At 43.0% G+C, this 18691-nt stretch overlaps 1 protein-coding gene across 1 annotated transcript in view; it reads right to left on the reverse strand.

Annotated features, from left to right (window-relative positions):
• Window positions 1–18691, reverse strand: part of LOC147027672 (transcription factor 12-like) — a 415122-nt gene that overhangs the window by 151881 nt on the left and 244550 nt on the right. The window contains exon 7 of the mRNA XM_085877215.1: window positions 5641–5705. Within this exon, the coding sequence (XP_085733341.1) occupies window positions 5641–5705 (65 nt within the window). The remainder of the gene's footprint in view (window positions 1–5640; window positions 5706–18691) is intronic.

Here is an 18691-nt window from a genome sequence, read left to right on the forward strand (position 1 = left end):
AACACGCTGCTCGGTGCGCGCCCTACACGAGTCCAGTATCGGCGCCCACAAGTGGCGCGAGAATGGTGGCGATGCGACGGTGGCGAGTTGTGACGGTAAAGGTCGTGGCGGTTGTGGTGAAGCGGAGTTGTGGTTGGTGGTTGTTGTTAGTAAGCGGCGTTGTGGTTGGTGGTTGTTATTGTGAAGCGGCGTTGTGGTTGGTGGTTGTTGTTGTGATGGCTGTTGAGACGTGGTTGGTGGTGGTAATAATGGCGGCTGGCCCAAAATAAAGATAGTAAAAGAAAAACGGCTATCCTGAAGAGTCGCAGCCCGCATGAATGACATTTGTTCCCTCTAGACAACGGGTTTGGGCCTAACTACACATATACTTACTGAGATATCTCACCTAAGGGACCTGAATGGTGGTTTGTGAATTTCGTCAACCACAACAATATATATATATATATATTTATATATATATATATATATATATATATATATATATATATATATATATATACATATGTATCTATACACATATACATATGTATCTATACACATATACATATGTATCTATACACATATACATATGTATCTATACATACATATATATATATATATATATATATATATATATATATATATATATATATATATATATATATATATATATATATATATATATATACATATACACACACACACACACACATATAAATATACAGACTAGGACATGAAAAAAACGAAGCAACAGAAAACTGAACATGCTCAGGATGTGGAGGTGGAAGGGAACATTGAAGCAGATAAATGCAGAAAAAAAGTATACCTTCAAATGTACCCTTCCTGTAAAAAAAAAGAAGAAAAAAAAGGTCTGCTAACACCACGACAACTATACACTCCTCCCTCTCCTCCTCTGCCCCCCTTTCTCTCTATCAAAGACTAACCTCTTGCCTCCTTTAGGCATGGCTGACCACCCAGTCCCACAAAATGCCCAAGCGGTGATTAATTGTACACTCAATCCATGGGGTCAAGGTCGGATTAGTCACGCAGTTCAGATTTTGTGGAGAGCAGGCGAGAGAAGAGGAGTGAGATAAATGAAAGCATTGAGTAAATGGGGGAGGGGAGGGTATTGGTGGAAGAATTGACCTTGTTTTACTCATGTAGGTAACCTGAGCAGTCATGATTTGTCTTCTTGAATCCAACCTCTCCTTACGGAATAGAAGACAAGGCCCCATATTTTGACTCATAAAAAAAAATTAAAACATGAAAATCTTTCCAATGTCAAACAAATTTCCACAACACAAATCAAATGATGTCGTGCAACACATCAAGGATATTTTGGTTACCGCAGGTCGTATCAATCAGGCCTTTTCAAAATCCTCTCACAAGCCTCAACATAATAATAATAATAATAATAATAATAATAATAATAATAATAATAATGGTGCATGTTCATTTGAAACATTGGTTCGTGTCAGACAGTCAAAGTCAATTTGAGTTACATCATCATCATCATCATCATCATCATCATCATCATCATCATCATCATCAGTACTCTGCTCAAAGTACACATGATGTTTCATAGTCTTCTCCACACCTCTCTGTCCTGTGCCAGTCTTTTAATGAGTTCGTCTCAACTTCCAGAAAGTCCAAATCTCACATCCATACAAAACACCACTCCAAATCCAGCTGTTTACAAGTCGCTTCCTGACTTGTTGATTCAGCTTTCCGGTTAGCAATTGTCTCTTAATCCTAAATGTAGCCTTTCCCATTGATATCCTTGTTATTTTTTTTTGTTGCACTTTCCATCTGCAGATATGCTTTCTCAGTACTTGAATTCTTGCACCTGTTCGAGTTGTTTTCCTTTGATGAAGATGTAAATATTTATTGATGATTTTGAGATATGCATCACTTTGGTTTTGCCGATGTTCACTTTCATTCCAAAGTTCATCCCTGTTATTACTCGTCTATCTCATAGATCTTGTAATCCTTCTTCTGTACATGCTATGCCTCTTCATATGCAAACACAAGCTTGTAAGCATCCCTGGCCTTACAACACTGAAAGCTCAGGCTGTTAGGCCTTCCATTCTTTCTGACTCCATCTATTCCTTTGCCCCTCCATCTCCGATGCCAGACAAACTGACAATGTTCTCCACCCGAATGCCCCTCTCCATTTTTTTTTTTTTTTAAACCCTTCCTTCTTGCAGCAACCCCTCAAAACAAAGCAGCTCTTTGTTTGTCAGTGTGGTGAGGGTGAGTTTTGGGAGGGCCCGTCACCCTCTTGCCTGTCGCTATGGCTATTAAAAGCACTCCATCATGGGAAGGCAGCCCGCTTGCTACAAAATCCCAAGGGATCCCTTGAAAACGCCATCCCCAGCACACTTGCCTGTCATCCTATCCCTTCACATGGCTGTGGTTTAACGATGACCACTTCGTGGCAAGGCAGGGATGCTTGGCCAGGGGTTTAGAAGGAAAATAGCAAAGTGGGGGGCATGGCACAAGGCACAAGGGAGGACAAGTTAGAGGAACAAACAAGACATGAAGGTAGGCAGCGATTGTTGCGCTCTATTTTCAGCCAGTATCTACAGTCCCTGGGGATTAAACTTTGCTGAACTGTGAGGGGAAACTTTCATTTTCAATGAGCATGCTGGAGAAAAACAAATTCTAAAATTTTCCAAAAGTCTGTGGAGCATCTACTTGTGCAAACAAAGTAATCTATCACGAAAAGAAGAAGCGTCCATCTGTTTGCGGGTCACGCTTAATTCTACACAAACAAACACAAGGTGACGGTAACATAGTCCACAATTACATTATTGGTTGCAAGTCAGTGCAATCATTCATTGTGCAAAGGCATAAGCACAACATATGCTGTCTGAATATGCACATATACTTACTAGTTGTGTGCAAAAAAAATAAAAAATAAAGAATAAAGGTTTGGGGGAAGAAGGTGAGAATGACATTGAAGAGAATGTGGAAGTTGATTCAACAGGGGGGAAAAAAAAGAGGAACACATGAGTGGAGGTGAGCAGTGATTCTGGATTTTCACCCGAAGAGAGTTGATGGTGGACCACGTGTGCCCGGCAGAAACCTGGGGGAGGGTTGAGAAGTGGGTGGTGGATGGGGTGGGGGTGCACAGAAAGAGCAGAGGGTGCAAGACCAGAAAGGAGGCGAAAAAAGACAGAGAGAAAACCGACCTGTCTGCAATGGCAAAGTGATAGTCTATCGAGTCAGCTTCATCGCAGGAGAGTCCAATGATCGTGAAGGCCTTGGCTTCCACAGTGTCAAGCTGAGCAAGGTGTGAGGCAGGGGTGTCAGCCCACAGTGCAGAGTAGTATTCCATCAAGCTGTAGATGAAGGCTTTGTCGGTGGATAAGAGTTCAGGTGTGCCAAGGAAGGGCTTTTCATGATAGAAGATACCTGGTCAGTGACTGGCCAATTGGGCATCCTCTGTTTTCAGTAATGAGAAACAGCCACTCCCTACAGGAGCGAATACGGGGAGAGGAGGGCGAAGGGGATCACGAGTCCGTGCTCGTCACGCACTCCAACGAAACGTTTGACACGGAACGGCTGGCTTGGCAAGCAACAGCAAGCTGATTGGTAATGGAACACACGGTGCAAAATCTCAAAATGCCAACGAACCTGAGGAATATGTTTATGCATCAAATAAAGGTCACAATTGGGCCAAAAGGGTGTCGGTGGCAATATTGCACATCACACTTGAAACCATGACCGGGATAAATCACATATGAGGCTCCAAGATATGTTATAAACATTCCATATACTGTCCACATATAATCTGATGGCCAAAAATATCTGGCAGGCATTGGGATTCATCATTCACACGTAAAGACTCATGCAAGCAGCTCTATTACCCAAAGATCATTGCTGATTATCTCGAGGTCTAGCAAGTCGAGACACCTCTGATCCGTTCATCCGAGCGGGACGCAATAAGCATAGAATTCCTTAAGCACATTCCTTCCTCCAAACTTCTTCCCGTTTCAAAGCGACTGTTTAAAAACGTAATTGCATGTTGGACAGAAATGACTGAATCGTTTGTGGTTGTAATAATTTTTACGGAAGGTGTGCCCCATCAAAGCCATGATAACCTCTTATACACCTCAACACGGAGTTTGTGCAAGGCACAAATCGCCCTTCAGGGGTGGGGCAAGTAAAATCGCTACAACCTCTGTCATGTGACCCTTAAGTCTCCCTGTAAAGTTTGGTTGAGATTGGATAAGTAACGACTGAATGTATCACAGTGAAAAAAAACAGTCAGACAGACAGACAGACAGACAGACAGACAGACAGACACCAAAGGGCATATTTTAGTATTATCAGGCGAATGGCAGTTGAAGCTAATCGTGGAAAATGCTTTCACCTGAGTATTGAAGACAAATTCTTTCATCCTCTGACTGTACTTAAAACAAGGTTCACAAACGTGGATTAAGGACAGAAAACAGGTTATTTAAGAGTTGCACACAAAGTTTCAGCCTCCATTTATAACATGATGAATGAAAACCCATCGATGTGTGCGCATGCTTGTGTTTTGATATAACTGGTGCGGAACAAAGCTTTCAAGATATCTTTTTTCTTGGTTCGATGAAGTGTACATTATATAATACTCCAAGATGCACATTCCTCCACGACTGCTCGTAATTACCTTCCCACAACGCCAACCTACACCACCGCCGCTCATATGCACGTAAAATAGCGCATTTTAAATAATGCATGAATAAACTTCCAATCCTTAAGTAAAATCTTATATCCCTCTACTTTGCAATTCCATTGCAACAAATAATCTGGTACAACTACATCATCGACAGAATATGGTTTATGCAAAGTTGTCATGATGGAGATGAAAGCAGCGTTCGATGTTGTCGTCATGAACAGGGCAAGAGGCTTTTACTTGCACTCGATTATGCTGCAATCGTTTGTACGGAGTACGTTGGGCGTTCAAAAGGTTCTGCAAACGTGATACTCGCAACAGTCCGAGACGAGCGAAAAAGATATGTATATCATGAGGCATATGTATCAATCATATATTTACATCGGTCTTAATTACAATCAATTGCTTATGTATTGTAAAATGAAAAATAAAGCATTCGCGTGTCTTGGAATATTGTGATTATCTCGCTCATTGAACGTTTTGAATGTCCCCCCTCCCAACCTCTCACGACCCCCCCCCCCCACGTTGCAGGACTTTTAGTGTGAGCTGAAGATGTAGAGAAAAAGAAAGGAAGGATGTTGGTGCATTTGAGGTCAAACTTGAGAACCAGAAAGAGCTTGACAACACAATACAGTAATTTGAGCCTGGGGTTAAACTTTACAGACCATTAGCACTGCTATTGTGCTTTTACAGCACAGTTTTCAGACAAACACAATCGATACACACCGGCACAGTCATTTTGAGACATTGCTTCCCCCACTTCCCCATCTCACCCCTACCCATACCCCGACCCCAAAAACTCTCTCTTCCAAGCCAAAACGCACAAAAGTGACTTTGCAGAAATTGTTATGAGTCATGAAAACAGCAAGAGATAATGTGCACAGTAAAATATGAAACGATGTCGCTCCAAAATATCCGCAAACTTGAACAGTTGGAAAAACAGCAAGGCAACGCTTTGAGACGTTGTCGTAAGGGGCGCAGATCACTTCACTAACCTGATGGCAGCTGGAAACACCCGCTTCCCTCGTGTACTGGTACGAGTCTTGCTCAGACGTCTTATCTGCAATAGGTAACAGAGGCATGTTGGCATGAGAGTCATCTTGTGCCAACACAGCACAAACAGAGGGCGTTCATGGTTCAACAAAATCCAAAATGTAACAATGCGAATGAAACAGCAGCAGAGGTTTGCAATTCTCACCGGCACAGTACCACGACAACCCAAACAGGCATACGGTTTGAATGAAAACAACTCACTAATCCATTTAGATTGTTACAAACTGCAGGCAGAGACAAATGCCAAAGTTTTCAAAACTTGGATACATTTGGCACATGAGGAAAAATAACACGTTCAAAATATATTCAAGGTTCAAGTAAAAATGCATTCAAAAATAATTAAATAATTGAGAACCCCATCAATCATAGATGCTCAAAATAATTTTGTTTTGAAGGAAACCAGCCAACCACCAAGCTTTACAATATGCATAGCTGCCCAACCAATGAAAATGTCTCTGAGCCAAACACTAAACACGAAAGCCCAGAGGAAAAAGAAAATTTCCTCTTTCAGTCCAACAAAAAAGCTACAAAGATGACTTTTATATTGTTTATGATGCAGCAAGCCAATTCTGACATTTAAAATCGATTAAAGAGCAGCACCAGCATAAACACAGGTTCTTACTTCATTTCAAAACAATGCACTAGATGCTTTGAGTCACAATTAAGTCCAGAATGTGACCGATTGGAAGGGGCCATCCCAGAACCTTGCACCTGGGTTTTGGTCCAGTTAGTGAGAAAATGCTCTTGCTCGAGCCAAAAACATCATTCGTCTGGTGGATGATGGAAGAGGAAGGCGTGGGAGGTTAGGAAGGAAAGGAGGTGGTGGAGGGTGCAGGGGGTTTGGGGGGTGGGGGGGGGGTCGAGAAGCAATGGTTCAAGCCAGGAATGTTTTGAGCAGTGGCAGATTTGTGGAAGTCCATATGGATCATCAACGGTAAAACAAGCCACTGGCAGAATTTAAAACAGCCGTCACCTTCCAGTCACAATCACATACGTACAAAACAAATGTTTATGAGATTAACTTTTCATTCGTAAAGCCATAAGCACCATAAGGTGGCTCTTTGATCTCACAGCACAATTGCATTTAAGATGCTAATAATGCGATGAAGTCCCCGAGTAACACAAAGTTACCAATCTATAAGTTTATTCATTCGTAACAATGAACGGATAAAGTTCATTCATTTTGTTTCAAGCTCATTAAGATAGCCTTTAAAAAACAAACAAAATGCACACACACAAAGCTGTCTGTCATCTAAAGGTTGCATCAAAGTGAGAAGGATCTTCACAAAACAAAGGAGTCGATTTCTTGTCGAAACTAACACGGGCAAGCAGCAGACCAAGAGCTCACTTCTTGGCTGACCAAGAGCTCACACGGCTGCAAGTCGCATCATTCGCCGAGGGTGTAGCTGTGCCGCTGATGTAACGCCCTCTGTAGGTTAGAGCAGGAATTCAGAACTTGGCCAGCAAGCTGGAGATAGCTCGTCCAACCTTCACGATGGACACTGTGGGGATCTTTAATGTCCACCAACTAATGCTGGCAGATGGGACACCCAGTTCAATGCCCATCATAGGGATGGCATGCACATTGATGAATCGCCCTGCCTACGAGACACCAGGATTACAGTTTACAGGATTCAAACTCAGGCTGGATGGCTCAGAGGCAAGTATGCGTACCTCAAGGCCATTCTGCCAGGTGTACCTTTAATATTACAATGGGAACCTTTATTATTACAATGGGAACCTTTTCCGAGTCATGGGCCACACGAAGATTTTGGAACGTGCCTGTGGGCCGCATTCCTGAGAAGAAATCAAAATAATGTTTTCTTGGCGCGTGAGCAGGTGTGTTTGGTACAATGGACAACACCTTGCAATTCAAAAGGCACCAATGATATTTTCCTGAAATTGAGCATGCCAGCAAACAATTTATGGAGGAAAACATGGAAAATTTTGATCAATTGCAACCAAAAGTGTAGCCCTGAACTCAATGCTTCAGAAAGCGGAAGGAACATTGAGACAACACCATTGTCAGGGATGGTGACTTATATACGACAGAATATGTGAGTCTAAGTAGAGACTTCCAAGTTCATGAGTCCATCTCCAATCGAGTTTGGTGGGATACCTGAGCTTGGATGCCTTTCACGAGATGTCCAAGATTTGCAGAGATGTCTGAAGTCATGACTCTCAGCCCCAGGAAACTCCCCATAAAGTCGATGGAGTGGCAGCCTGAATCTTTGGTTGAACTGTATGTACTTCGTTTGTGAGAAGAACTGCTCGCATGCAGAAGTGCTGCCGAAGAGCGAAATCTTCTTCAGTGGAAATGCCATAAGGCAAGGATATTTGTCCCTTGGGAAGTATTTGCTATAAAAGTACTGAATCTGATGCCTTGATACTTCAACTTCAGATCAAGGTCCTCTTTTGTTCTGTCAGCTCCATCTGGAGATGAGCTGGAGCACCTTTAGCAGCAACATGGAATAGTTCACAGAGGATACTGAGGCTATTTTTTTTTTGGTGCACAATGTCAAGGCTCGTATGAGAGCTAACAAACAGGACATAAAACAAGGGGAGCAGGAGACATGAGGGGCGGGAGAGGGAAGGAAAAAACAGTGTGGAACAGAGACATGAGGAGATCCTGTGGAAGGGAGAGAGATGGGGCAGGGAACACGGGGTAAACAAGATGGACACTACAGGGACTTTCAGGTCCTTATAAACAGGAACTTTCAGGAAGGAAAGCAGGGAATTTGAAGGAGGTGGGTTTGGGGTGGATTAGCGGAGGTCGAAAAGATTGTGGTTTGGAATGGGGGAAGATAAGAGGTGGTGGTGAACAGCTGTTTTGAAGACCTGGAGGGAAGAGTGGGATTGAAGAGAATGTGGGAGTTTGCTCCAAAGGCGGGAAAAAAAGAGGAATGAAAGAGCGAAGGTGAGCAGTGGTTCGTGATTTTGGTAGATTTACAAGAATGGAATTGCTGGCGAACCTTGAGCGCCTTGAGGAAATATGGTGGGGGGACATATCTCAGACAGAGCAGGGGGGACGAGGCCGGAGAGGAGGAGATGGTAGAGGACAGAAAGACCACCGACCTGCCTGCGGTGAGAGAGTGAGAGACCCAAAGACTCAGTCTCATCGCAGGAGATACCAATGAACCTAAATGCCTTGGTTTCCACAGTGTGAAGCCAAGAAAGGAAAGAGGCGGATGCACCAGTGCAGAGGGAAAGCAGTACTCCATCAGGCTGTGGACAAAAGCTTTGTATGTGGTCAGGAGCTCAGGTGTGCCAAGGAAGGACTTTGCATGACGGAGGATGCCCAGTCGGCGACTGGCTTTGTTGGGCAGCTTGGAAATGTGGCTTTCCCAGGAAAGATCATAGCAGATAGTGAGGACCAGAAGCTTCAATGAAAGGACTTTTGAAGAGGATTGCTGAGAAAGTAGAGGGGGGGGGGTCCCAGACGAGAGACATCGTGAGTGTGTGAGATTTGTCAGGATTGAGACTTTGTCTGAAGCATGTTCCACGTGTTGTATCAGATTGTGATTTTATCTCGGTCTGCGAAGAGTGAAGAGGCTGCTGCTTGCTGATCTGAGGGATGACAGATAGTACGGCAGAGGATGTAGTCATCAGCAGAGAGATAAAGAGGATTTTCCAGAGAGTCAGAGCAGGATCGGAATTCTTCTCTTCTGAAATCAAAATGGGATCGGAATTCCTGGATCAAATCATCAAGCTCAGCAACAAATCTGCTTCCTTTTCCTGGGAGTCCGTTCCCGAGGACTTCGGGTATGGTTGGGAAGTGAGATGCGTCGTCTCGCAGTTGCTGCGTTTGCCACAATCGCAGTCCGTTTTGAAAATATTTGATGTGGTTACACAACTCGTGAATCAGTTGGCCTCTTTTCTGCAATGTGATGTTCAAGTCATTGAGATGTGTCGTAATGTTGACGAGAAATGCCAAATCAGCCAGCAACTCATCATTCTTGCATTGGCTTCCCTTTCATACCAATGAAGGATGACACAGCATCTTTGAGATCACAGAACCATTTCAACATTTTATACAAACTGAGCCAGCGTACATCGGAATGAGAGAAGAGATATTCCTCATTCAAATCCAGGTCATCAGGAAATCTCCGAACTGGTGAGTAATCAAAGCCCGAGGCTTGATAAAATTGATGCAGATAATGACTGGGCCGATAACATGTTTGAAACTAGAACGGCACTCAGTAGAGTGCATACCTCCACGAGGCTGAAAAGTTTGTTTTGTGTCCTACCGATAGGCCGGATCTGGATCCGGACCTGAACCAAAATCGATTCGGCTTGTCCTCGTCACCTCATCAACTCATCCACCAAGTTTTGTCCATACTCACGAACAACCTTTTTGAAATATCATGCTATTTATCGTTTTTGGCCCCATCTCTAAATGGTGATGAATCACTAAGCAAATTAAAAAAAATATCGTATCCAGATTCGCATCTTCACCAAAATCGAATCAATTAGTCCACGTCACACACTCAGTCAGTCCACCAAATTTCATCTGATTCCATCCACAACTTTTTGAGATATCCTGCTCACAAACAAACAAACAAGGCTGAACACATAACCTCCATCTTCGGTGGCGGAGGTAATCAAGTGCCTTGGTGGTGGTTCTCCTGGTGTATAACAGTTGAAGACAGTCATTTCTTCAGGTTCCAAGTCCCAATCAGTGGTAAAATGTTGTGATGATGTAAAATGCCAAAATATTTTGTCCAAGTACTGCTAAACGGAAGGGGTTTTGAAAGTGGCAACAAGGTGATTTATGTTCTCGTGTTCAAGGATATAATTCAACTGAAATAAAATAAAGGGTTTAAAGGTCAAAGAAAAAAAAATCCAGAAGTTTACCGCTGTTGATGCAGTGTCTTTTACACCACCTTATTTAACACATTACATTAATTATTCATTTCTGTTGTTTTTGTCCTTTATGACCGCTAAAAACAGGAAGGTTCCTGTTTGGAATGACTTTCAATTTTGTTTGCAGACAGAGTGAATTTGTTTTTATTTCACTCCTCTTTGCGCATGCTTGATCGGGACAAATTCAGAGCCAAAGTACTGCTAAACTACAGGTTTGTTTTCTGACTCGTGTTCCTTTTTGTGTTCAAAATATAACATTTGATTGAAACCAAATTGTTCCTTGATCATAAATTGTCATTTGTCAACAGAAGGACAGAGACAGAAGTGAACTGATTGCTTAAACCCACTTTTCATTTCGCGCAAGTGGAGCAAAAATAAAAAAAAACAATATCTTGATAGTTATCGCACAACTGAGGATGTTCACACGACGCAACATCTGTTACACTGATATCACACCACAAATGAAAGAGATAGACTTGGTTCTCACTGGGAGATCACTTAAAGAACCAAACTGACGACATCTTCATTGGAAAAAGATGTCATAAACTCATGAGCATATTCTAAAATACATTGTGGAGGAGACAACAACAAAATCAGTAGATTTGAGGTAGCGCTGATGGAGGCCCTCAAAGCATCATATCTGGGAGCTGCATGTAGTGCAGAAGTGATGACCCCACAGTTGAGTTGGTGGCATTACTGCACGGTAGATGCCAATCTTGGTTGACATCATAATGCCTGTCTTGCTCTCGGCATGTTTCCACCATGAGTGGAAGACCCTAGCGCCTTTGACTGTCACCTTGTATGGTTTGATTTAGTTTCATTTTGGTCATCAGAGAGCTTAATAAACTGGCCATTAAAATAACTTTACAATTACTGTCTATAATTTCTCTGCAATGGCTCGATGGGATTTAATTTTTTTTTTCAATAAATGCAAGTCTATGCATTTCAACGCTTGTTAGAGCGAGTTGAATTTCTTTGTTTTTTTATATTTTCTTTACAGGAGAGAGGCTCATGCAAGAGCAAGGCATAACTGATGATGGGATAAACATCAAGGGAATGAATGAACAGGAAAAGAGGAGAGGGACGAGAGGAATAAACCCTGAAGCTAGCAAGTAATATGACTGAGCTATGAAAGGTTAATGAGGTTAATAAAGATCACGGGTCAGAATTGCGGATGACAAGAGATGGCGGTGCACTGCTTGCTTGAAGCCCTGAAAGGAATAGTGAGACAGAACAGCCTCTGGAAGATGGTTCCATACATGGGAGAAGAAAGAAACAAAGTGGCTCATTTGAAAAAAACTCATTATTATGAGGTTCCTTATAATGGGAGTCCACTTGCTTCCAATCCCACACCTCCTGTGTCTCCCTCTTCAGCATCCCTCCACTTCATGTCCCCTCGTTTTACATCTCCCCTTGCCCCGCCCCTCAAATCTTGCCGCTCAGCTTTCCCCTTGGTCCCACCCTTCCCAGAACCCCCCCCCCATCATGCACCCTCCCCCCACCAATCCAACACCATCTCACACCCTTCAAGCCTCCACTCCACCCCATCCCACACCTTCTCAGTCTTTCCTCAATCCCACACCTTCCAAAGCAAAGCCTCCTTTCCTTTCCTTCCCCCCAACTGTTTGTATCTCAAACATCCGAGGCCTCCGCTGCGACCTGACAGATCTCTCAATCCAGGCCGCTGCTGATAAACTGGACATCATCTGTTTAACAGAATCCATCCTCCCATAGGACATCCCCGACTCCTTAATGTCTCTCTCTGGCGATTGTATACTCTGATTTGATAGGCTTTAACCCTGACATAACAGTGGATTTGCACTATACATCAATAACTCAATTTCTCACTGTCACTGTACTGTCCTTACACCTACCAAACCCCACAAATACCTCTTCTGTGACGAGCCCTCTGCTCCAACCTCTTGTTTGTCTGTGTGTTGTTCCATCAACCAAGCAGTGACAAATCTATCTCATATATATATATATATATATATATATATATATATATATATATATATATATATATATATAATTGTATATATACATATATATAATTGTATATATACATATATATAATTGTATATAATCATATATATATATATATATATATGTATGTATAAATGTATAATATATATATATATATATCTATATATCTTCTTCTTCTTCTTCTTTCGGCTGCTCCCGTTAGGGGTCGCCACAGCGGATCATTCGTATGATCCGCATCGTGATTTAGCACATGTTTTACGCCGGATGCCCTTCCTGACGCAACCCTGGTCGCCTCTTACGACACAGGGATATGGTACACCTATTTTAACCGGGGTATACACCGGCCCAGTATACTGGTACTCATTTCGCCGACCTCGGAAGGATGACAGGCTGAGTCAACCCCCTGGTGTATTAATTCAGTGGCCCAACGGGGCTTGAACTCAGGACCTTTTGGATCCCAAGCCACTGCCTAACCACTGCGCCAACACCAGGCTATATATATATATATATATATATATATATATATATATATATATATATATATATATATATATATATATAAAATATCTCGCACTCTCTCTCTCCCCGTCCGTCTCTCTCCCTGTCTCTCTCACACACACACACACACACACACACACACACACACACACACACACACACACACACACACACACACACACACACACACACACACACACACACACACACACACACACACACACACACACACACACACCATGGACTGACATTAACCACTCATCCCAACTTGCTTTTCCTCATACGTAGTGATTTCAATCGTCACCACGTCAATTGGCTGAGTGTTGTTAACTCTCTCACCAGCCATGGCACAATAGCAAAGTACTTCTGTGACTCCATGGGACTGAATCAAAATGTGCACTTTCCAACCCAGATGTCTCCAAATTGCAAATCCTCGCTTCTGGACTTGGTGATGACAAATTTCCATGCAAATGTCTCCTACTCTTCCTCTGCTCCAAATGGTTTGTCTGATCATATGTTTGAAAATCAACATCTCTCTGACTATTCTCAGAGTACCACATCAGCACTAGCGAGTCTGACAGTTCACTCAGGCAGATTTACAGGGACTGCAAGCAGCCATCTCAATTCAGGACTGGTCTCCTATATCTACCTCCCATGACATGAATTCAGCCTGGGATAGGACAGTTAAATGGGGTTGACAGGATGGCCTGGAGGACACTCGCCTCAAGCTGTCTCACCTGGGTTCGAATCTCAGCTCAGGGTAAAAATGTCATTCTGGTGTTTCACAGGCAGGGTGATTTATCAATGTGTGTGTCCATCGGATGGACGTTAAACTGCGCATCACATCTGCTAGCATTAGTTGGTGGACATTAAATATCCCACAGTGTCCTTCGTGAAGTGTAGGTGAGCTATCACCGGCACCATGGTCAAATTATAAATTCCTGCCCAAATCTTGATTGAGCATCGGGCCTGGCCAGCCATTTCGTGAGACTTAGTGCAAAAACTTTCCTCAGCTCACCTCACAAGAACATGGGAAAAGAAGAAGAAGAAGAAGAAGAAGAAGATGGAAGAAGAAGAAGAAGAACATGGGAGAAGAAGAACAAGAAGAAGAACAAGACGATGACAACGACATGAAAGTTAAATGGGACTGTTGACTCAAGCTCCTGTCATCAAAATTAAAATCACACTTCCAAGTTTGAGCACGCTAAGAATGTGACGGGTACAAATGTCCAGAAATGGCGATATCTGTTGCCTGCAATTTTGAAAAACAAAACAAACAAAAGAACATAGTCAGGAGGTGGTGGTCGTATGGCAACTTAGCTACCGGGGTAGCTATCATTTCTTGAAGCGCGACTGTCGCTGATGCAGTGCCCCTCTACCAGTACGCACACTAGAACTGGTACTCATTTCGCCGACCTCAGAAGGATGACAGGCTGAGTCAACCCCCTGGTGTATTAATTCAGCGGCCGACGGGGCTTGAACTCAGGACCCTAGGATCCTAAGCTGCCACCCGAACCACTGAGCCAAAACCAGGCTGTTGTCAGGAGGTAACAGATCACATGACCATTTGACTTAATGAAGACCAGCTCTGTTTCCTTGCACTACACATCAATTCAAATAACCCACTCGTGGAATCACAAGATGAGTCAAAATAATTTGGGGTATGCTGTATTGGATTGACATGTGTGAACTCATCTTCACCTGTTAGTCCAGTCAAAATAAGCCAAAATGGGGGCAAACCTCACACTAATTGTAAGAAAAATGAAACCACTTGTTTTATGTTCCTCTAGCTCTACCTTATCAATGACTGAAAATTCCAAGTAAATGAAGGTATGGAACATGGTGAGTTTTTAGGATGATTGTGACTGTTTAATCTTTTTCAGGCAAGTATGCAGTATTAAAAAACTGTGTAATTTGGCCATTTCTTCCCCTATTCCATTCAACTTGGTGTCTATTCCCATGTTTTCTGAGGTGTTCTCTCAGGAAAATATCGTGTAAACCTTGGAGGAATAATAGTATGGAGGCGGTGTGGCGTTACGATCTTGAAGCCAATTCCGCTATGTTGGATCACCCATTGCCAGTGGTGAGCAGGTCAGCTGGAAAGCCACTTTTCCCTAATTTTTTTATCTCCGAAACTATGAGAGATATATGCAACAAGGCGATTGTAGGGGACCCTTTGGAGATTGCATTGCAGAAAGCCGTAGGTGTCTACAACACCCCTGTCCCGAGTTACCCCCATTTTACCCCCCAAAATGGCTTCCCAACTTTGTAGGGTAGCATCGTCAAAAGTATTGGTCACATCGCACATATTGGTGTTATTGCAACAGACAATGTGAATGTCGACAGAGCAGAGGATATTGGCAGTAAAATCTTAGGGGACATGGAGGGAAAACAAGTTTTGAAGTTCACATTTAAGAAGAAAGACCAGGCAGTCGCAATGGATTCGAAGTCCAAAATCTCCATCGATGGTGAGGATGTTAGCATTGATCCTCTTCTCCTGTTTCAGAGGCTTGTGATGGTCAGCACACAAAAGGAAAGTATTCAGGATGCATTTGGCTATGAACTCTGTGGCTATCCCCCTGCTCTGTTTGAAAAAAGGAACGAACTCTTGAAAGCTAATAAGCCAGCACCTGCTAACGCTCTATGGGACCTTGCTGGGGATCCTTCTGATGAACAGACTCACATGGAGATTGCAACATTCCAATTTGTCCTTGATGGTGGAGCTCTTCTGCACAAGATACCATGGGAAACTGGGAAGACATACAATGCTATCTGCCAGAATTATGTTGCTCATGTCAAAAGGTATGGAAACCCAGTCATAGTGTTTGATGGTTACCAGAGTGGTCCAACTCCAAAGGATAGGACTCACAGAAGACGCATTGGTACCAAGCAGGCCCAAGGAGTTCAGTTTCATGAAAACATGCCTCTTCAAATGAAAAAGGATGAATTCCTGTCAAACAAAGACAATAAGCAACGTTTCATAAATCTCCTTGGAAAGCATCTTGAAATGGCCGGCTGTGATGTTCATCATGCAAAAGGAGATGCTGATCTTTTGATAGTGAAGACGGCACTGGTAGTGGCCAAGAAAGGTCAGACCATACTGGTTGGCAGCGACACAGATCTCCTGCTTTTGCTTATCCATTACACAACTAAGAAGCACAAGAATATATACTTCCAGCCCCAGGCTAAAGCAGGTTCTCCCATCCAATACCTTGATATCAAGAAGCTGCAAAAGACTCCAGGTGAGAAAGTTTGCAGAAACATCTTGTTTCTTCATGCTGTTCTCGGATGTGATACTACCTCAAGGTTGTTTGGTCATGGAAAAGCTGTAGTTCTTTCATTGGCAAATAACAGCCCATCTTTTGTCAAGGCGGCTGAAGTTTTCAACGATCCAGGAAGATCAAACGAAGGAATTTCAGAAGCAGGTGATAAAGCTCTGATGTGCACATACAAAGCAAATCCAGGGGTCACAAGGAACTTGGACATACTTCGCCATCAAAAGTACCTTGAACTTCTGGCCACCAAAAAACAAGTGGTCCACCCAAAATCCCTTCCTCCAACTCGGGCAGCTGCCAAGTATCACACCTTGCGCGTATATCATCAGGTGCAGACATGGAAAGGAGAAGAACTTAATTCAGAGACATGGGGTTGGAGGGTGCAAGGAGAAACATTATTTCCAGTGGCAAGTGACTTGGATTTCGCACCACAAGCACTGCGAAAAGTAGTTAGATGCCACTGCAAATCTGGCTGCCAAACCAAGCACTGCAGGTGTCGGCAACAAGGACTGCCCTGTAATCCAGCATGTGGGGAATGCAGAGGTGTATGTGAGAACATGAGTGACCAAGGTAACAAGATGACTGATGATACTTTTTAATGTTTGCAACAATGCCGAGTAAGGTAAAGGTATCCTCATCTAAATTAGGCCCTACCTATGTGCGTGTGTGGGGTTGGGGGGGGGGGTGCAGACTGGTCCTCAGTTTGACCATGGGCATGGTTTAAAGGACATTTAAATATCAAATGTGACCTAAACAATAAATATTAATAGTAAAATTCAATGTCGATGATTGAAGTTTGACCAATCCAAGTGTTTGTAACCTATGACCTAATTTCGCCAGGTCCCTATATATGCCAGATTTTGGACACCCCCAGAAATCTATGTTCCACACTAGGAACTTCTTGGAATTTTTCATATGTTATTACAGGTACTTAAAGAAGACAAATAAAAGTGGTTTCATTTTTCTTGCAATGAGTGTGACCTCCAACCTTATTTTGACTGGACTATTTTGTAAGTCAATTATTCAAGGGCCGTGATTTGGACGACGACGATGATGACGATGACAACGCAAATGGTGCACACGGTTAAAATACAAAGGAAAAACATGAAATCATCTCAAGTGATCTGTAACACTATCAAACGATATGTTGAGGTCAAAACAACAAAATAACATCACTATAATTGTATTTCATCTGCAGCCAAATGGACAAACTATTCAGCCTCAAACACCCACCCTGCCACCCCCCCCCCCCATCCCAATCCCAAACATGCTTACCTAGGACATGGAGAAACAGGACACGACACACAGTTTATGCACACCATTATGCACCGAAATAAACTCCCTATAGAGATAACCCTCCAATGGAGACCTTTTGCATTCATGACCCGTTCTTTGAAGGCTGCCCTTTGGTGGCAAGGCACCAGGAAGCGAAAGCGATAGATCGACCGTTCCTGAAAAATTAGCACGAATTCACTGCAATATCAAGTGCCATACTCCCCTTTCACACACAGTGCCCCTCGTCCTTCAAATTAAAAACAAGCAACGAGTACATATCGAATATAAAGTCAAATTTATGATTTTATTTGCGTACAAGCCTTCCGAAGATTGCATCATGACGTTCCAGTCAGGAAACACGGCGGCTCTTCTCGCAACCAACAAGGAAGAGCGAAGAGAGCAGTGCGGCCCAATAAACTGCTTTCTAAAATGGAGTGATGAAATATAAACCAAAATGGGGGAAAAAAACAAAATTACTTTTGCTCTCATGATCATATTACAACATGTCAGGGGAGACATCACTGAAGAAAAAAAAAAAAACAAGAAGTGGAATGACAATGCAAATTAAGGACAAACATTCGTACAAATTGAAGCCGTGCCGGGATAACATGTCGAACATTAAATTTAGTCGCTCGTGCCATTTGCCATCAATGCCATTCATTCCCTTCTCCGACGCCACATTTCCTCTTGCACAGCGCCTCTCTCGCCTGAGGCAAAACGTTGCACGGCACAGAGCCTGTGGAGTGTGTTTCCCAGTGGAACATCAATTAGGCAGTCGCGGGTAAGCCATCTAAATAAACAGAGCACTCCCTAGCCGCTGTCACTGCCTGCATGTTTGGGCAATGTGTGACATTGAAAAACGAGTGCGTTCAGCAGGTCCTCCCCCATTACACCCACATCTTTAGCCCCCCTGAACTCCTCCATTAATTTCATTGCAGTGGATGCCAAAATGCACATTTTCTCAACCTCCCGATCTCATCATTTGATGCAAGGCTTTTCCACATGTCGTCTCAGCTGTTAGTTTGGAACCAGCAGTTGTATAGAGCTCGCATCACACTCGAAAAAGCCACTTGTTCAAAGCAGGCCATATGCCAAA

The sequence above is a fragment of the Eptatretus burgeri genome, chromosome 4, assembly GCF_056783735.1.
Source record: "Eptatretus burgeri isolate ZD-2024b chromosome 4, Ebu_testis_v1, whole genome shotgun sequence".
Classification (NCBI taxonomy): domain Eukaryota; kingdom Metazoa; phylum Chordata; class Myxini; order Myxiniformes; family Myxinidae; genus Eptatretus; species Eptatretus burgeri.